The 20467-nt window shown below is 39.8% G+C and overlaps 2 protein-coding genes and 1 long non-coding RNA gene across 13 annotated transcripts; all 3 read right to left on the bottom strand.

The window, feature by feature from the left end:
* Window positions 1-138: 138 nt before the first annotated feature.
* On the bottom strand, window positions 139-5008 carry LOC136179974 (uncharacterized). Its single transcript, XR_010666889.1, has 4 exons — window positions 2679-5008; window positions 2544-2589; window positions 2292-2383; window positions 139-2176 (listed from the first exon to the last, which is right to left on the bottom strand). It is a non-coding gene; the product is annotated as an uncharacterized lncRNA (long non-coding RNA).
* Window positions 5009-5630: 622 nt separating this feature from the next.
* LOC114920324 (calnexin) lies at window positions 5631-10892 on the bottom strand. Of its 11 annotated transcripts, none has more exons than XM_065958928.1 (7): window positions 10775-10889; window positions 10323-10415; window positions 9952-10071; window positions 9727-9829; window positions 9565-9618; window positions 8522-8595; window positions 5631-7543 (listed from the first exon to the last, which is right to left on the bottom strand). In XM_065958928.1, exons 1-7 carry the CDS (start codon window positions 10838-10840, stop codon window positions 7535-7537), a joined length of 519 nt encoding a protein of 172 aa, XP_065815000.1. In that variant the 5' UTR covers window positions 10841-10889; the 3' UTR covers window positions 5631-7534. The 11 variants fall into 11 exon arrangements, with proteins under 11 accessions (XP_065815000.1, XP_029133290.2, XP_065815004.1 ...); XM_029277453.2 differs by having other exon boundaries at window positions 7231-7543; window positions 8522-8598; window positions 10775-10888; XM_029277456.2 differs by having other exon boundaries at window positions 7231-7543; window positions 8522-8598; window positions 10323-10418; window positions 10775-10878.
* Window positions 10893-11039: 147 nt separating this feature from the next.
* LOC109984297 (cyclic nucleotide-gated cation channel-like) lies at window positions 11040-19913 on the bottom strand. The gene is made up of 11 exons (XM_065959075.1): window positions 19784-19913; window positions 19353-19442; window positions 17340-17441; window positions 17042-17227; window positions 16837-16947; window positions 16118-16224; window positions 14964-15451; window positions 14616-14894; window positions 14341-14439; window positions 12646-13023; window positions 11040-12537 (listed from the first exon to the last, which is right to left on the bottom strand). Exons 2-11 carry the CDS (start codon window positions 19439-19441, stop codon window positions 12352-12354), a joined length of 2025 nt encoding a protein of 674 aa, XP_065815147.1. The 5' UTR covers window position 19442; window positions 19784-19913; the 3' UTR covers window positions 11040-12351.
* Between the last annotated feature and the right edge of the window lie 554 nt (window positions 19914-20467).

Raw genomic sequence — 20467 nt, 5'->3', positions numbered from 1 at the left:
GAAATTCCCTAGTTTCTGGAGTATTCACCTTTTATTTCCTGCTAAGATTACAACACATTGAATTACTCAGAAAATAATTGTCTGTATTAACCCCACTATTTTTGATGTCTTTCAAGAATGAGTGACAACACAAAAGAGTGATGATTCAAATATTTATTATAAAAACAGACATCACATACATAGCATGGTTTGGGTGAAAAGTTGCAAGACTCAGTCCAGACTGTCGCAGTACATTTAGGGGACAAAGAAGACGGTTTCTTTCAAATGAAGCCAGTAAACGAGGCAGACTGAGCTGTTCATCCTGGCCTTTACACGAGGCTCTGACTGAAAACACTACAGTCACATTTAATGGTGATTCCCACTTCAGAGCTGAGCTTTAGGTCACATGACAACCCTCCTTTGCCTTTTAAAAAGCAAAATGCAAAGACGAGCAAGCACACAGAGGAAAACATGCAGAAAAACATGCAAACAAAATAATTCAATGCAAAAACTCCACATTCAAAAAGTAAACTTAATATTTATATACAGGTTGGCTTAAAGGTTCCTCAAGGTTTCATGGTAAAGAGATAAATACAGCAGATTTGGCAACGCCCTTCACAAGTAATGACCACTACTGTGAAAGAGAAAAAAAAACATGCACACAACTTTTAACAATTCTAAACAAAACTCAGGAAATCATTTATAAGACACATCACTCAAATAGAAAAAAATGACACATCAAACACAAACTGTTCCTGCAGCAGTAGCATCAACTTCATCTGCTTATTCTACAGACATGAGACGTATTAGCACTCAAATACCGCACTTCACATCTTACACCATGAACACAACAGAAGACATGCTGACCAAAGGGCTCTTCAGCTGGAAAATAACCAGTAAATTTACCATGACTCAGCTGCATGTTTACTAGTAAACAAACTTCATATCCCACAAATCAACACGTCTCTCCCCACCGGTTCACACTTCTGCAGAAACAGCAAACTTGCATGTACAATGATCTTTAACCAAAAGAGGGAACCACTTTATCTCATCTGCAAGAAATTAAAAATGTTCCTATAATGTGCAAACATCTTCTAAAGCTGTAATGTTATGATACGTGTGAGGGGAAAAAAGACATAACATTACAAACAAACATTTTCTTGATATTTAAGGGAAAAAAATGGAACATAAAATCCAGAAAAAAGTTTGAGAAAAGTGGTCTTAATAATCCATCTTAAGATCATTTAATGGTGTTTCTATCCAATATTTTAGATTGTGAACACTGCACAGCTGCTCTGATCCAAATCATTCAAAATCCAACTTGCACCATGTCACACTCATTAAGATCAAACTGTTACACCAACTGTGTTTACATCTTTGTGTAAATATATATTTGATATTTGATTATATAGTCAGCACGTTGAGTGATTTATCTTTGTCCCTCAATCGCTTATTTTGGAAAAAACTAATTGGCAGACATCAATTAAAGGCCAGCTTCAATTCTTGTCTCTTAAACACAAACATTTCTATACTTTAAACTCTCGCTTATTAATTGATGGGACACAAAAATAGAACCCAACTTGGGAAGGTTTAGACACAGTTTAAGGCGCTTAATGAACAGTAACATTGACGGACAACATTTTAAGGGCAGAAATATAAATTTCATCCATGCCATGTTTGTGGCTCTTATCAACAGGCCTTAGAGCAAAGAGCCTGGAACCTCGAGCAAATAGCTTAAGAGTGTGCAGCGGGTCAGTAGCAGCTCAGGTGATAGGTAAGAGCACACCAGTCAGGATCCACACCGACTGCAGGTTTAAAGCCGTAAATACATACAAGACAGATAAATATTAAAGGAGGATCGGTCCATGGCACTGTTTTCGGGCTGTTTGTATATTGCACTTTGTGTAGTAAAAAGTTAATCAGTACATTAGTCAGAGTTCATCTCAGAAGCATTTCCTGAAGATGATCTGCGGTGTTGTTAAATTAATTAAGTGCATCATATCTGTAGTCTTGATAACTGCACACAGTGATAAATTATGCTGAGTCAAGGTTCAGGCTTTCTTGCTCAACATTTGATGTAATTTACTTCTGGTTGTGGACGCTTTTTCCAGAAATGTAACTTCCCCTGTCAGTTCCTCGCACAGCAAACATGAATCGGGTAATATCGTTGTTCTCCACACCCTGATCACCTCTGATCCTGAAGTATGTGAAGAGGTATTAAAAGATGCAAAATTCTATATTCAGTTATTATTCAGTACATCCAAATTGACTTGTGTGTGTGCAAATCAGACTGCACTATGACTTTTACATACCTTGAGGGCAAACCGTTCTTATCACAGGAGGTCAGGAAGAAAGCGAGGCCAGTAGATGCCCTATTATTGTTGGCAGGTTCTCGGTACATGACCTGGACAAAGATCATAAAAGTACCACGTTAATAATACTATGACTTAAGTCTAAGCATCATTTGTTGAAACGGCTTCATTTAATAGTTTTACATGCAACCATAGAGAAATTATCAATAAACCCGTGCGTCACAAAATACTGTATATTATTTGAATCAATACCTTTCTGGAAAAGCCATCTATGCCCCCAAAAATGACTTTGCTGTATCTATATAGGAGAAAGTCAAATTTAGTATATTGTATGCGTTTGTTACAGATGATTCATTCATTTGACAACTTCATGTGAAAGCAACTTACCTTATGAGTTTGTGGTTAGTGTCCACATGCACAAGAGATAGGGGGGCTCTTACAGAGTAGCTTCTTCTCACAACACAGCCTAACTGTGTCAAGCGAGCAAGAATCCCAGCTGCATCTACTCTATGCACAGCTGCTTTCATTCTGTTCCACTGTACCCTGTGGACTAAGGATCTCAGTCTTCCCATTACCAATCTGTAGCCAATATTTGGCATTTCAGCTTTAATGTTAGACACTAAGGTGTCAGGCTCCTGGTCTGACATTGTGCTATAGGACTCTGTCACAGAAATCCCAAATTCTGCCATTCGCCGGAATAATGTAGCTTGACTGACTCCCAACAGTTTTGAAATTGTTGGTATAGACAACTGAGTATCTATCAAGGCCTGTAACTCTTCTTGCTCAATTATTCATTTTGGTCGTCCCCTTGCCCCTTGCACTGTCTGTATATTGAGAGAAATAAAATGTTGCTCACTGTCTACCTGACTTCTGACCTGGTTTGTGAGTTCTCTAATGACATTGACTATATCTAATGGCAACTCCATCTGCTCTGCCAATGAATCGAGGAGTAATAATTCATGGGTGCACATGAAATGAAGATAATCAAGATCCAAGCCAGGACAGCTAACCACATGTTGCATCTTGCTTCGCAATCTCTCCAAGATTTGACGTTTTAGCAGGTTCTGAAAGAAAGAAGGCAAAAGATAGATAGACCTACACTTCAAATGTCAACATTAAATCATAAAGGGAAATCATTTTTATGGCATAGGCTATTCACGTATAGGCAATAGGCCTAAGTATCTATCAATGAAAATAGTTGTGAAACCATTAGGATATAATAAAGTACAGACTATGACACAGTAAAGATAGCCTACAGTAGGCTATATCGGACCTATTGCACCAACAGGGCTGAACTACGAAGCCTCTGTGTCCACCAAGTATTTTGTCCGAGTAGAAAAGCGCTGGATGTGCACACTGGATGTGCGCACTGGATACCCAGAGCCTGCACTGGGCTACTGAATAAAAAACACAAATGCTTAGCTAGATTAATAAAGTCATAACTAAGACATCTGCTGAAAAACAATATTAATCTAAAAATGAGCCTATAAGTTCTACTTCCATAAGAGTGACTTTAAGCTGATAACACTGAGTGTCCTTTACAGCTGCTGAGAAATATTCTAATGAACTTCATCATTGAAAAGTCAGAAAGTCGAAATGCATTGAAACAAGATTGATTTTTTTCATTTGCTAAATTAACAACACAGTTTTTTCTAACGAAATTTACGTTATTGCCTTTTAAAACATTGTAAATGTGCTCACAATAAAGTTTTCTGTCTGACATTAGGCTACGCAAACAGCTGTGAAGTTGGTTTATGACCCGTATAAACTGTTGAAGCTGTTGAAGCTGACAGGAGTATCCTAAGTCCTGTTGGCGCAACTGAAAAGAGGACAGTGTACTAACATTCAAATTGTGTAGTTAATTTAATTTTCTACTATCATAATAGCCTATAAGAGCTCTAGCCTAATTTTTAATTAAAACTAAAGAAGCCTAAAAAACACGGTGAAGTCCGTTTTCACAAGCTGCCACAGTGTTCAGTGTTCATGTGGTAAGCCCTGTTAACATTAAAACAGTCTGGCTGACAAGTAGCAATTTAGTTTTCACTGTAGTGGAAATTACATTTCAACATGTCAAAATTAAATGTTGACATGTTGAAATGTTAATTCAAGATATATATAATTACATTCTTACATGTAATAATTCCAGGTCAAGATATCAATAATGTAAGTTCGACTAGTAAGAATTGCATTTTAGATATCTAGAATTAATTTATGATATCTGTAATGTTAGAACAATTGTAGATATCATAAATGAACTTTGTCACTAGTAAGAATAGAATTGTTGATATCAAGAATTAACATTTTTACTAGTGAGAATTGAGTTGTAGATATCATGAATTAGAACTGTGACATGTCAAAATGTCATTATGGATATGTCGACTTTGAATTACAACATGTACAAATTGAATTACAGATATCTGTAATTCAATTTGAATAGAAGTCAATGGCACGTTGACTAGTTGTAATTAAGTTACAGATATCTACAATGACCATTTCCACTAGTGAAAAATGAATTATAGATATCTTTAATTAGAATTGTTACTAGTGAAAATTACATTGTGGATATGTCAGCCTGGAATTCTAACATGTCCAAAAGGAATTATTGATATCTACAATTGCTATTACCGCTAATACTTAAATGTTAAAAGGGCTTGCCATAGCGTTCTTCTTTCAAATATTACTTTATCAATTACATTTTTTAGAAACAATTAGCACCATTATCATTCAAATAAAAACTTACTTCATGTCTTTGAAGTTGGTGGTCCATAATTCTTCCATAGGCGATAGGCTACGTCAGAAGCTGCGGAAGCTACGGAGTATTTGCGGTTAAAGAGTAGCCGCCCATACGGGACGCTCTCATCAGTACAGCGAACTCCTCAGCAATAGGGCGGCGTGGACGTGATTGGCCGATCCTGTACCCGTTTTCTATTGGTTGATTCGTCATAAAATCCGAGAGCGCAGAAGAAATCCAAGAGCAGACAAAGACCCGAGCGGGCAGAGAAACAAAGTAGGAGAGCAGAAGTTTGAGCTGCGAGCAGCTGCGGTCTGAAGTGAGAGGAGAAGTTTGAGCATGAGAATCTGAGAGCAAGCAAACATTTCGAGCACAAACAGAGAAAATTTAAGCACAAGCAGCAACTATTTGAGTACAAAGAGAGGTTTTTGAGAGAAAGAATGCAAACATCTGAATGTAAAATTCAACAAGTACTGCTTATAAAAACTTAAAAACCTGTTCTTCAGAAAAATAACATGCTCTTGAATAAAGATAGTATATTAATCCCATACCATAGATTTAACATTAAACTTGAGGGTTGTTTATTTAAGGACAACTGTGGTTAGACATAGTGTAGAATATATTTATTCTCATTATGTAAGCAGAGACTATTTTCACAGCGATTCATGCAAACCCAAAACTAGTCGAAAATAACTACGGAGGAATTAGCACACATGGGACATCAGTTTTGCTTGAATCTCCCCAGAGGAAATCATTATTGACACAAGACGATGGACAGACATACAAACTTGACATAGCAATACCAGCGCATATCATTATGCAAATACCCTTTACCATGTAATATGTGCCCCTATAGTCTGTCTACAAACCCCCCAATGATGAGAAAAGTCCATCATCTCCATCTTTAGCCTTCTCCGCTTTTCAGAAAATGTGTGATGAAACAGGCTGTTTGGGGATTTTCCCTTCATGACATCACAAGGGGCAGTAACCCCTCCCCCAGGTGGGTGACACTCCCACAGCTAGGTGTTTGTTCTGCCCTCTGAGTCTGCCTTCTCACCGTAAACAACTGGAATATTCAACCTTTAACACAAAACATTCACTTTTTTACATTAAAGAGCACATAGTTTTATAGGTTCTTACAGAACTTAAGACCATTTTTTTCTCATATATGTGGTTACAGCAAAGCTAGTTAGCTTAGCCTTGCCAAAAGACAGAAAAATGGGAAAAACAGCTAGCTTGGCTTTGTCTAAAGTTGAGACTACCAAAATATTTCAGCGCCTTTAAAGACGATGACTAATTTCTGATCAACACTAATTACTAATCTTGTTAATTTAATCTGCAGAGAATGAGGAAGTAGAATGTGTAAAAATCATGTCATGAAATCAGGTGTTGCATTAACATATCATATATTTATGCTAAAAGCAAATTTCCAACTATACTGTAACTGTGTCCTTTTGCTCTCAGACTGCATTGTCCATATTTGACTCACTCGCCGGGTAAGTGAATGGATAAACGTAAAGAGCTGTTAATAGGATAGTAATGAAGAAAAGGAAAAGGAAGATTTGAGAAAGTGGAACAACACTTGACTTTGGCCTTCAGGCTTCATTTATAATCATTTAAAAATAATAGGAGGATTATCTTGTATCTTTTTTCATGCAAACTTCTGTTTTCTATATTTTTTTCATTCTCTATTTTCGAGGATGAAAGAGTTTTTGGAAAGTGTGTCTGCTTTTGGCAAATGTGCACATGTTCTTGACACTCCCTGCATATTTTGAATATTTATGACTGTAGAGAATCAGGTATTCCATCAGTTTTTCATTTTGTTTTTGTGGCACAGCTTTGTGTGGATCCAGGTGTGAGGAAAGTGCTTGCTGGGAAAATAAACAAGATTCAACTAAACTCTGAGAAGTAGACATCTCCTTTCTTAAGGTCTGATCTTTTACTTTGGTTTAGTTTTTAAAGATGAACACGATGGTAGGCCAGCAGATGCAGCTCAAAGGATTGATCATCATCACAGCTTGCAGAATCTGAGAGCAAGCAAACATTTCGAGCACAAACAGAGAAAATTTAAGCACAAGCAGCAACTATTTGAGTACAAAGAGAGGTTTTTGAGAGAAAGAATGAAAACATCTGAATGTAAAATCAATAAGTACTGCTCTCAAAACTTAAAAACATGCTCTTGAATAAAGATAGTATATTAATCCCATATATGGATGTGTTATTTATTTTATAGCAATGTAAAATCAAACAACCAACTGACCTGATGACACGGTCGCTAGAAAAGCTGAAGCATGGTTCTAAGTCCAAATGAAATATATCATAATCATAAGCTAATATGATTTTGTTAGTTAAGCTAAACCATGTTAAAGTCCCTGCTCAGACTGTGTTGTGTTTTTCAGTCTGTGGTTTCTTCCAGCCATCATCTCAACGGGCCAAAGATGTGTTCGGTCCGTGGACAATGCTCCCTCTTGCGTGATGGTTGAGCATTCCTCTCCCGAGGTCATTGCACCGATCAATGATCCTATACAAAAGTGCGCACACACACACACACACACGCACGCACACACACACACACACACACACACACACAAACACAAACACAAACACAAACAAGTTGACAGTTATCCACAGTTTCGAGGACCTGCTCAAGGGCACTGAGATAAAATAGTCTTTGTAAATCACTGGTAGAGTTATATATTTAAAATCCTTGAAAATCAGGAAAGGTCCTCATGGCTCCAGCAGAACATTCAATACTCTCTTTTGATAAGGCAGCTAGGCAACCCACTGTTTCTAGCAGGTATTTCAAAAATAGCGAGCAAAAATAGCAACAGCAAAAAAAAAAAAAGAACAACCTTAGATCTGCCCTTTGCCTGGATTATGTTATTTCCAAATGTTATTTTCTCAGAAAAGCACAGAGCCAGACAATTTTCACAGTGTTGTCATGGAAAAAGCTGACAATACTGGAAAATATCTTTGGATATCTATGGATATCTTTTCTATGTGCCATATATATTGAGATATGAAAAAATTGAGAAAAAAAAGATATAGGATATATCTGATATATATATCAGATATATGCAATCTGCTTTTTTATGTACACATGAGGCTGGCATGGTATCAGAAAAATGTGCGATGTGTGACTGCTGTGTGCAGTTATTCCACAACAAAATGAAGTGTGGTAAATATACACATTTTAAAGAGTGCATATGATGTTTAACTCAGTTTTTATTTATATCTTCTGTTCTTCATGCTTCACTGAATGGCTGAGAACATACTTACTTGTCTTATTGTGTCAGTCAAGGTTAGTCTCTAAACAGAACGATCCTGACCTGCTCTGTTTGTTAAGTGTGGTGAGGTAACCTTTGTTTTGATTTATTGCTAAATACTTGAAATTTACTTTATTGATTGATTGTGATGCATTAACATCTTCAAATACTCTAATAAATATCATTATAAAACACATTATCATAAGTATTCCCTGCACTTTATTGAATCTCACCTTCTGGTTTAAGTCAGACTTCCTCTGATTACCATGAGTGTCTCTTCTTCTTGTTACAGCTCCATCAGCCTTTTCTTCTAAAGAAGAAAGGGAAGAGATGAAAAAACAAACAGGTGAAGAAAAAGGTAGAGAAGAATGCTGCTGAAACATTCTTGATACTATATTCATTAATACCTAATACCTAAAGGTCACATCTTATCCTCCTTTTTATCAAGTTTAAATATGACTCAGAAGTCCACAAAACATGTCCATGAAGTTTCTTGTTATAAATCCTATCTGATCCTGTATTTGATCATGTCTATAAACCCCTCTAAGCCCTGATCAGAACAGGCTGTTTCTGTGTCTGTAGCTTTAAATGCAAATGAGCTGTGTCTGACCACGCCCCTCTCTGGAAGAGCTTGGGTGGCTCGGGCTTTCTTGCACCATGCCTCATTGTTTACAGTGAGAAGGCAGACTCAGAGGGCAGAACAAACAACTAGCTGTGGGAGTGTCACCCACCTGGGGGAGGGGTTACTGCCCTTTGTGATGTCATGAAGGGGAAATCTTTAAACCGCCCATTTGAGCAGACATTTTCTGAAAAGTGGAGCAGGCAAAAGACGGAGAGAGGATGGACTTTTCTCAATATTGGGGGGTTTGTAGACAGATTATTATATTATTAATTAAAATTGGGGTTAAGGTGTCAGATTAAGGGAATAACAGCACACTGCAGAAACAGCTTTTTATTATATCTAAGACCCACATGTCTTCAAAAGAGCTTTAAAGGTAGAGTCACTTTTCCCTAAATAAATTTGACTTAAAAAGTAATTCTGCTCAGTCATAACTTGTGGGCCTTCATACATGTCTTGGTTTGTTTTGTTAACTTGGGGCGTTTCTTGGCTGGGAGCTTGTGTGTTTTCCCCAGCTTATGACAGTGTGCAGGTGAGTTATAGGATTGGACACAATTCAGCGATAGGATGATTTAAACAGCAAAATATACCACATGCAGAAATAGTGCTAAAAAAGAGAAAATATAATAGTAGTTAGTGGATAAAGCTTGTTCAAACCAGAGTAAACCCTCTTCTTGTTTTTATGCGGGGCGTGGGGAGTTGGTCTCCTTTCTGTTGGACAGGCAGGTAACAATCACAGAGAGTTAGCTTGTGCTAGTGCACAGTAACATTTCTGCTGACTCCACCTTTATAATGACTATTCTATCATAAAATATATACCTTTGGTGTTGATGGACTGTGTCCGCAGTGAGACCTCAGGATCATCTTGTTGAACATCATCAGACTTCTTATAGTAATATGGCTGATCAGGGGGTCCAAACCGCTACATGCAAACACACACATTAGAAAAGGGACTTCTTTAAGCTGAGCAATCAACCTTCCTTTTGTATTAATTCTGACACACACAAATCTCCATGCACACTTGCATTAACAAGCATACTGTACCTTGTCGGGCCACATGAAGCTAATGAAAAGAATGAGAGGAAGACCAACACAGAAGACATAGAGGCCCCAGAGCCAGGGACGCTGGTGGGTCGCCAATAGGAGGCTCTCTATGAAACCCGGCTAGATACACACACACACACACACACACACACACACACACACACACACACACACATGCACGTCGAAACATCTGTGGTTTGTTTTTGTTTTTTCATTTTGTGGCTGCACACCTGCCTTTAACTGAACAGTATAGCTTCTCAGTTCTCCATCCACTCAGTGTCAGATTGTTGTGTAAACTATAACAATTTGACTATTTTATCAGAGTAATTACAGACTTAGTTAACTAAAATTGCAATAAAGGCAGGTCTTACCTGTGCTGCTGCAGACACCGGTGTCACATTTGCTACCAGCATAATGCACAGCAACACAAATCTCCAGTAGATCTCCATGTCTGAAACACACACCTACTGACACATGTGTTCATAAGAGTTTGTGAATCCAGATCACGCATAAAGATGTACTGGTTAACGCAACCAAAGACAACAAAGTGAATGCTGATCTGCACACTATATACATACACATTCAGGTACGAACACACTGAGTGGAACTACAATGATCACGTTTTCATTTGACTTTGAGGTTCAAAAAGTCAGAAATATAGAAGCGAAAGAGGAGGAAAGCTTAACTAGATACATGCACAGAACAAGGCAAAGCAGAGTGGGACAAAAAAACCACAGACGATTAAAGAAAAGAAAGAGAAAGAAGTGTGAGGAAACAGAGGAGAACAGAGGAAGCGATAGAGGACAAAACTATATGTGAATACCTTTCTATAAAACGCAGTGATTCTCCAGAGCTCCTCAGGTTCCACTTCCTGATATCTTGAAGTCATGTGGTGTTGGACTTTGGTCCAAAGGCACTTGTTGACATGGCAGCAGGCATGCAGTTTACACATTAAAGGGTTAAGTCCTGCTTATTAACACACATACTGCACACTGGTAAGGCATTTCATGGTCAGATAGCCGCTGTGTCAAAGGGTGTCATTTATCATGGTGGAAATAAATGCTCAGCATTAGCACAGTATTTAACAGTGTTTTTAATAGTAAACCTTCATAAGAATGTCAAGACTGTGAGTGCTGTTGAAGTCAAAAGCATACAAAAAAGAAACAATTAATGAAACAGACTTTTTTTTAATCAACATTACTGTAAATACACACTGAAAATCCATTTGCAATTGTTATGGCTTTAATAACACATGCAACCATTAGAGGTCAGAGATCTGGAAACAATGACAATAGGTCCACTGGAGGATAGTGTTGTGACTAGACTGGTCTAAAGACCACTTTTTGAAGGTCTTGCCTTGGAAATCCGAAACATTTTATTCAATCTTGTCTCGGCCTTAGACTGTACGGACTCCAGATTGTAAAACAAGACTAATGTAGATCCCCGCTGATTTTCTTTCCGCAACCTTCCCAATGTTACAGTCCAAGTAAGTGACTCACCTGCTGCACACAAGATGATGATTTTTCAGTGATAATTATGGTCTTGGTCTCGGTCTTGTCTCTGTCTCGCCCTGCCTTGGTCTTGGCCTTGACTCAGTCTCAATCTCTAAATGTCTTGGTCTTGGTTTTGGTTAGTGTTGTCTTGAGTACAACACTACACTGGATTAGCACGCAGTCACAGTGGATTACACGTGAGAGGCATGAGAGAACCAATAACCTCTTTACACCCTCAGCCTCCTAAAAGAATACTTTGACTTTAAGAGTTTGCAGAGTCTGAAGTTCCAAAACTGAACAACTTCTCATAGCTAGAAACTTGTGTGACATTTTAGAGTGTCATTCATGAGAGAAGACGTATATGAGCGCACGTTTATTTAGACGCTGCAGATACCACAGAAAAAAGTCCATTGGAAATGTGTTGTGAAATTAGAGAGGCTCGATGCATTTAAGCGCAGTCAGTACAAACAGAAGGTTGGTAATCACTGGTATTTTAAGGAGTCTTATACCCCCTTCTGGAAAAATACATCATTGATTACATGGCAGTCAAGTGCAAGGGTTAAGATTTTCTGTAAGAATCAGAGTTTAACCGCCACTTGCCCTTAATGGTGCTTAATTATGGTGTGTTCTAATTGATAACTCCTTCGTGTGGACGCGAGTGGAGATGTGTTGGAGGTGTATCCGAGGCTTCAGAATAGCGGAGGTGTCGCCAAACGCCAAGCAGCAGTTTGTTTTGGTTTCATGCTGGTGCTTAAGGGGCGACATCTACTGGATCAACATTGCACATTCTTCCTTTACAGAATGAAAAATAATGAATTATTCAAACTCAAAGCAACACAGTAGCTTTGTTGTGACAATAACAATGCTCTATGCTTCTCCAGATATTTCCATATTCAGAATATGTCCTTCAGAGCCGGATGTTGATTTCACTGCGAACACCGTCACCACCAGAAACACTCTCGTTGCCATCGGCGTCTGACAGGAAGCCACTTCCTGTCACTGCTGTGGTGGTACTGTGTTCCAGGGTTGTGAGTCGCTGTTTCAGACGAAGCTGGGAAGAATTAAACTCACTCTGCAGACGGGCCAAACATGTCTAAAAAACAAAAGGTTCACATTGGTTTTTAATATTAATAATGTAATTATTTTATGACAAATAGCAGTAGTACCAACAGCATCAGTAGTAGCAGACTTATAATATGACCTGTAGCCGGTCCAGACTGGTTTCCAGCCTCTCCACCTTCTCTTCCAGCTCCTCCCCTGCAGACACGTTTATTTCCTCCAGAAGCCCCTCCTTCTGCAGGATGTCCCGCCCCCTTTGTTCCAGCTGGGCCCTGGCGTGGGGGAACTCCTGAAGCGCTTCCATCAGGTCTTGTTTGGAAAGGCAGAAAAGGTCTGAATATCCCAGGCTGCGGATATTGGCCGTACGTCGGTTCCCCATCTTACTGCCACTGATGTTCAGGATGCTGATTTCTCCAAAGCAGCTGCCTGAAGTCAGAACTGCAAACTGGGTGACTCCATCCTCCCCCACCACTGCCAGCTGGCCATCTTTGATTATGTACATCTCCTTCCCCACATCTCCCTTTAAAAAAAAAGAGGGAAAAAGTATATATAAACAAGATTTCATAAATCTAACCCTTCAGACAGCAACAACTATGGCTTGTTATCCTCAGGACCAAGGGTTCCCAAGCTTAACCATGCCAAGGACCCGATATAACATTAGTGTTGGGGGCGCTGGTGGCGCTGTGGATGGTGCACGCGCCCCATGTGTGGAGGCTGTGGTCCGGGTGGGCAGGCGGGCGGCCAGCCCAGTTTCGAGTCCGGCCTGTGGCTCCTTTCCCGCATGTCGTTCCCTACTCTCTCTCCCTGACATCCGGCTCTGTCCACTGTCCTATCCCTCCATTTAAGGTACAAAATGCCCAAAAACAAATCTTAAAAAAAACACACCAAAAAAACAAAAACATTAGTGCTGGCCCCTCTTGAAAAAATTCTTAAAAATCCTTTTACATTACAATGGCAAATGTTTTGTGCATCCCTGTTACTATCCCTCTCTGCTCCTCTGGTCTCCTTCCTCCCTCTGCCTGTTTCGCACCTGAGAGCAATCAGGGAGGAGGAGGAGGAGAATTTAAAGGAGCCAGTTGGGAGAGACTGTGCCAGTCACACACAACTCTGAGCAGACTGGTAAGCTTTTTGCTCTCCCATGTTTATTTCCCTTTTTTCCCCCGTTAAGATATTGGATTCACCACACATAAAAACTTTGAATTACTTCTTCTTCTTCGTCTTACAATTACATGTAATAAAATAAAATTGTGTGCAGTGGATCCTTTTATTTTCTTTCAAGCTGAGGTTTCCTGGCATTACCTGTCCCAAACAGGGCATCCACTTCTAAAAGTATTTGTCACAAACAATGTCACTTGTTCATTTTTATTTTATCTTATCTTCCCCGATCTTCCTTCAAAGTTTTCGCGACCCCCTTAGCGCACCCTGGTGGACCCCTGGAGGGATGGGACGACCACTTTGTAAGCACTGCTCTAGACTTAGCTGTAGTACTGCTGTTGATAAAAGACTAATATTAATGTAGTTTAGAAGCGTTTGTAAATACACTGTTAAAAATTACAGGAGAGGCAGGTTGGGGGAAAAACATGACAGTTACAACATTTCTTGAAATGAATCTCCATCTCCTTAAACTCTAGACAAATCTGCATAACTGCAAACTCATCAGTGCAAATCAGCCTAAGCCACACTGCCAAGTGCAGGTAGGGATCAAGTTTATCTCTCTACCTGACTAACAATCAAGACCAAAGTTCAAAGCAGGAACAAGTATTTGGTGTATGTGCTGACCCTCCAGAATTAGAGGTGGATAATATGTGCTTACAGTACCATTAAAAGTAACACTGACCTTTCGACAGATGTAGTCTCCAGGACTGAAGACTTGTGGTCGAAGTTTTAACACCAGTTCTACAAGGAGGCCTGCCTCACAGTCCTGGAAAATACGTACCTATGTCCACACACACACAGACACAGACACAGACACACACACACACACACACACACACACACACACACACACACACACACGCACACATAGAAAGAGTTTGACCATTTGACAATACCCTATAGAATATATTAATGCAGTTCAGAGGCTCAAAGATACTGATGGAATGATGTCTTTACCTTCTTCAGTGTGTCCAGGTGAACATTTATAGCGATCTCGGCTCTCAGTTTATTTGGCAGACTCCTCAGCACTTCCTGTTCATCTATTGTCTTCTGATTGGTCCAGAGGTAGTCGAACCAGCGGATGACGCGCTGCTCCAGACCCTTGCTTACATGTCTGAAGTGCATGTAGTGTTTCAGGGTGTCTACACGGCTCTGAAAGGTTACTCTAGTGGCGTTCATATTGGAAATCATGGATCCAACATTTCCAACAATGGAGGCAAAAATCAGAACACCAACCTAGGACAGAAATAATTGTGTCAGCCTGATGATAGAGTAGAACAATCAACACACTGCTGAGGAACTTACCAGGAAGTCAAATATCAGGAACAAATATTCCTCATCTCTAACAGGGGGAGGTGTCTCTCCAATGGTGGTCAGCGTGAGGGTGGACCAGTACAGACAGTATATGTAACTTCTGGTCAGGGAGCCAAACTCAGGATCTGATGCATTGGGATAAACCCAAGAGTCTGAGCCCAGTCCCAGCGCCTTGGAGAAGCTGTAATATACGCAGGCATTCCAGTGGATGATGACTAGGATGTACAGAACCAGTTTACAGATGCGGAAAGCGTTGGGGTAGCCCGTCCGCGTCTCAGTACGTTCAAACAACTCAAACAGGCGAGGCAGGCGCAGGAGCCGGTTGAATCGAAGCAGAGGAGTGTAGCTGATTCCCACAGTCAGGTACAGGAGGTCAGTTGGAAGGATGGAGCAAATGTCAAACTTACACTGAAAGGTTCGAACATAGGTTTCTCTCAGGCGCCGCACATCTTTCACCATCAACCCTTGATCCAAGAAACCTTAAAAGAAGTAAAAAGCAGAGTTGATGTCTCTAACAGTAGTTGATAAGTACTAGTTACATCAAGAAAGGTGGTTACATTGTGATCTTGATTCCCTGAGTAAACCATCTTTCAAATTTGGTACTGACCCCACTATAACAGTAGATGTGGATAACCAAAGCGGCAACCTAAAAAATGAAGCCAATAGGAACCAACTAAAGAAAAATAGTAGCATTTCCCTTTCCCTCCATGCTATCCTCAAATCAACAGCAGTAGACCTTTTGACCCCAAAGACCCGGCTGCAGTCCATTACCCCACAATATCAGCATTACACAAACTCTCAGCTTTCACACAACAACATGTTCATGTTAATGCTTAGAAGGTCAAAATTTAAACAACGTTTTCTTTCACATGGAGAATTCATATGGCAACTATCACAGTGGAAGCCCCCCCCCCCCCCTTTAAGACCCATTATCCTGGTATGAGTTGTTGCTCATGGAGGAACACTGTCAATGAATAAAATGCAGTGACCTTAACTGAATTATTCCAATGCTGATTTGTTATGTGCAAATGAAGGTTTTCAATTGCTACGAATGGCATGACAAACAGAAGCAAAAGTTTCATGGGAAACATCAGTGAAGTATTTTAAAAAAAATCCAATCTTAATAATAAGTTAATTGTTTTCACCTGTGTGAAGACGGACCGCTATATCGAGAATATAGACTCCATCACAGAGGTAATCCAGAACCAACCACACCAACACGTTCTCCATCTGGAGTTCATCAAAACAGGCTCTGCAGAACATGGGAGAAAAACTTGACATGTGAAGTGACGTTTTATGTTTAATTTCGCACAGCATTGTGGGTGTTCAAATACAACTCAATTCCTGAAAGGATGCATCCAAACCATACTGCACAAAACCCGGAAGTTAGTATCCATGCTGACATGTTCAGTCTACTGAGGTGGACCTAAGAAATGCCTACTGAAAGACCACGAGGGTACAGTCTACTGAAGCCCCCTACTGAAAAGTCTGCACTCCATACTGAACTCTGGCTTTTCTGAAAGGGACTTTTACCTTAGTAAGATTTTGTTTTTGTCTTTTGAACTTTTGTTAGATGTAATCCTTTTTGATCTGCAATTGGGTCCAAATCCTAGTATTTTCCTCATTTGTGACAAATAACTTATTCTTCATTCATCCTTTTCCGTCTCCAGCTGCTTTTTTGTTCATGTAGCGTGTTCTCTGTTTCATGTTGCATCTCAGCTGTGTGGAGCTGTAGTGGTTGTTGTTTTGACATTTCTATTTAGTACCAAAATTATCTAAAGAAAATGGATCCATGGTGATAAAAGAAGTAGAAGGAATAGAACTACCACATTTTTTTAATATTAGAACAATAATAGATCCTAACCTGACGACTAGTAGGGTCCAGTTATAGAAGACTGCAGAACCGATCACCATCAACCAGTGGTAGTATGCATCATCAGAAGGGGACAAGACCACGACGTTAAACTTCTTCCTCCTGAAAGAGTCAGGCAAGCACACATATTTATGAGCAAGTGTCAGTCAGACTATTCATGTGTTCATATTTAGCCTGTTTTTTCTGATGTTCTCACTTGTATCTGGAGCGCCTGATTTCATGATCTACATCAGAGCCAGTGTGGCTGAACCTGCTGGGCGGGGCTTGTTGGTCCGCGTTGGCGGGGCCTCTGAAACGCTCCAAGAAGGAATCAGGCCGCTCCGTCTCCTCTGCCAAACTCTTCTGTGCCCATTCTCTGAGAGTCATCACCATGTTGACGATCCTGAGGACCGGTAGACAGACAAATGGCAATGAGACCTAAAGTCATACTTATATAATAATTAACAAAGTTCTACATTCAAATGGAGGTTAAGTTATATTATTAGCTGTCATACCTGGAGAGAGCACCACGTCCATTCTGGGAGTTAATATCCCTTCTGTCATTGGCCACCATCCTCTGGAGCTCTGATGAAGTGTCATCACACATGGACTGTGCTCTACTCACACACACACACACACACACACACACACACACAAAATCATAAATACATGAGGAGAAATAATAAGCACAGCTGTAAATACAGCACTGACAGAGTATATCTTTGTAATGTGAACTCTATTTAAAGTCATGTTTCTGTACACATGATGAATCCAAAACTAAATATGTTCTCTTCTGTTTTGCCCTCTAATAATAACTTCTTCTTATCTTTAATAGCTAAATACCACTTGAATGTTTATTAGAAAACAGAAAGCAGAAATATCTGGCGTTGAAAAATTAAACTGATGTGGAAGAGGAAAATGCTGCAGTTCGTCGAGTGTCCACTAGAGGCTGACTGCTGAAGCACAGGAAGTCACATACACACCCCATTCAAAAAAGCCAGTTTTTACAGCAGAAATGAACACATTTACAACCTGGCAAAAAAATAAAATAGGTCTGATTAGCTCATGTCTCGATCGGCACACACCGCATGGGGGGAATTTTTGATAACTCTTCCATTTTGATTTTATGAAAGACTAGAGTTATTCACAATAAAGCGTGTAGCTCACCTAATTGACAGGCGGGTGCAATATAACGTTTTTACAGCAGACTTAAAACCAGGATGACTGAAAGTTACATTGAGACAGGCTTGGCATCCACCATCTATGGGACTCCAGAGCTCCCTGTAGTAACAGATGGGTGATGCCACTCAGTCGTCCATAAATACTTGCAGTCAATAGAAACCAGTTTGCTTTGTTTCTTTGTCAATGAGTACCAGGTGAAATATAAAGTGATTTATCTGAGCTTTCTTTGCTGAAAATGCTTCCTACTACGACTGCTGCTATTTGTTAAGAGATGTGAGATTCAACTCATATGAAGGTGCTGCTTTTAAACCAATAGATTTGGTTGTCAGAAGCTGAAATTCCTCATGTTTCTGCTGGGGGAACTGTAGTTTAGTCATTTAGTAATTTTACTGATTTGTGTAGCTTTATATAAAAAATGGATTTGATGTTGTCAACAGCAAATACATTTATTTAAGTCAAGGATTCACAAAACATTAAAGCTCATTTGGGGAGTTTTTAGCTGGTTATGAAACAGGCTGAAATGAATGCTGATGCCTCCGAATGAGCCACAAGAGAAAACAAGAACATCAGCGGCAACGTTTACATTTTCCACAATGTGATTTTAATTTCTGAAAACGCTGCCTGGTTGGGGTCAGAAAAGGAGATTAACAGCAACGGGAATATGCTTCTAAACACGATTCTCGATGAGTGAACACTACTTACAGGTTGAGAATAAAATCTGCAAAAAGATCAGAGGTGTCACTTTGTCCACAAGGGGGCGCCATAATCGACACAAGCAGGACGTTTCTCACAGGAGCTTTAATCTTAACATGTAAACAATACCTCTAATCCAATCTCAAAAACCTTACTCTTTACTTTCTGGCAGCCTTACCGTCAAATATCTGACAGATAGACAATAACTGTTACTGCTAAAGCGCTCTCTGATTGGATAAGAGGGTCACAGCACCTTGAGACAGGTTAACATGCAGGTAATGTTGTATGGTTTATGACTAATTGAAAGTGCTATCTTTACTGTTATCTTAAATAAGAACAATTAGGCAAATATCATGCAAATGTTCATATAGAAGATATGCATTAGGGAGCAACGATATAGCTTAGAGGTTATGTCCCGCACCCCAGATGCTATAGTCCTCGTCACAGTGTGTGACGAGGGGCCATTGCTGCATGTCATCCCACACTCTCTCCTCCTTACATTTCCTGTCTTTCTTCAACTGTCCGATCCATTAAAGGCAAAAGGCCCCACAAATAACTTTAAAAGAAAAGATGTATGAAATATGTGTGTGTGTGTGTGTGTGTGTGTGTGTGTGTGTGTGTGTGTGTGTGTGTGTGTGTGTGTGTGTGTGTACCTGCTTGGTGTGCTGTCAGCTCGGTCGCTCTCCTCCTCTGTCCATGTTTTCACAGACAGCCTGTGGGAATCCTGCACTGGACCTGTCATACTAAACACACACACACACACACACACACTAGCAAGATTAGCAGCTTACTTTGTTCATCACAGACAGAACCAAAAGGCAGAACAGCTGGACGATCACAAACAGTTATATAAGAACTAAAACTCACTTTAAAGACACATGCAGACATGGGCTCAGACTGCCAGTCTCACATATAAATGAAAAAAAAAGGACTGATGGGCACACAGTCAGATGTTGGAAGGTCGAGAATGAGGTCGTCCTTTTTCAGGCATCTCCACGGAAACCAGATGAAATGGCAACAAGCTGTACAGTAGTTATGACAACAGCTCATGATAGGCAGAGAAAGAGATTTAAAGCCAACAAACCTGATAAATGTCCTCAAATCTTATTTCATCAATCCAGATCAGTGTGCGTCTTCAGTCGAGCAGCACACCATCTCCGTCAGGTGATCTGGATCCACAACACAGAGGACAAAGACTCGTATGAGGGGACAGATGGACGGTTGGATGGAGTGATCAAATGTAAAAGATGAAAGGGCTCATCACACAGTACTCAACAAAAGCATCATTTCAATTGCAAATCATTTGTGCATGTGCACCTTTTCACCACCACGCTCATCTGAATTCAAGAGCCCTATTTGAAGTGGCCTCAGAGCTGTCTTTGTGAGCTTATTTTCTCCTGATTACTGGAGAGAGAAGTGTTTTGATACACACACCTGCATGTGTGAACCAAGACGTCACAGGACACACTAACACACACAATGATATAATGATGATGCAGATGGTGGTGGTGATCGTCTGTCCATTATTGCTTTGGTTTTATGGCCAACAACTGGATTGATTTTGATTGATTGAGCTCTGACAAACCTTCTTCACAAAGCGTGTTCATTTAGTGACTGGCTGGTGAGCACAGCTGCGCTTGTTAGCTGCTTAAAGGTCAAAGGTTTTCAAGCATGTGTGGTTCAGAGATATAACTGAATTATTTGACTTACATTTCTCAGGAGGCCAGGGACAAGCCTTTAAATAAATGCTAATAAATAAATAAAATAA

The sequence above is a fragment of the Labrus bergylta genome, chromosome 9 (genome assembly GCF_963930695.1).
Source record: "Labrus bergylta chromosome 9, fLabBer1.1, whole genome shotgun sequence".
NCBI lineage: Eukaryota > Metazoa > Chordata > Actinopteri > Labriformes > Labridae > Labrus > Labrus bergylta.
The sequence above is the reverse complement of the archived record's forward strand: the minus strand, read 5'-3'. Positions and strand labels throughout refer to the sequence as shown.

What these genes read in the sequence shown, in the direction of transcription:
- LOC114920324 (XM_029277453.2), bottom strand. Translation starts at nt 10,840, where the DNA reads ATGACTTCAAGATATCAGGAAGTGGAACCTGAGGAGCTCTGGAGAATC. An exon ending in GCTTCATGTGGCCCGACAAG is followed by an intron (nt 9,830 to 9,951) that starts GTACAGTATGCT and finishes GTTTGCATGTAG; the next exon opens with CGGTTTGGACCCCCTGATCA. An exon ending in ACAGTCCATCAACACCAAAG is followed by an intron (nt 9,619 to 9,726) that starts GTATATATTTTA and finishes CCTGTCCAACAG; the next exon opens with AAAGGAGACCAACTCCCCAC.
- LOC109984297 (XM_065959075.1), bottom strand. Translation starts at nt 19,441, where the DNA reads ATGACAGGTCCAGTGCAGGATTCCCACAGGCTGTCTGTGAAAACATGG. An exon ending in GGACGTGGTGCTCTCTCCAG is followed by an intron (nt 17,228 to 17,339) that starts GTATGACAGCTA and finishes ACCGGTCCTCAG; the next exon opens with GATCGTCAACATGGTGATGA. An exon ending in ATCAGGCGCTCCAGATACAA is followed by an intron (nt 16,948 to 17,041) that starts GTGAGAACATCA and finishes TGACTCTTTCAG; the next exon opens with GAGGAAGAAGTTTAACGTCG.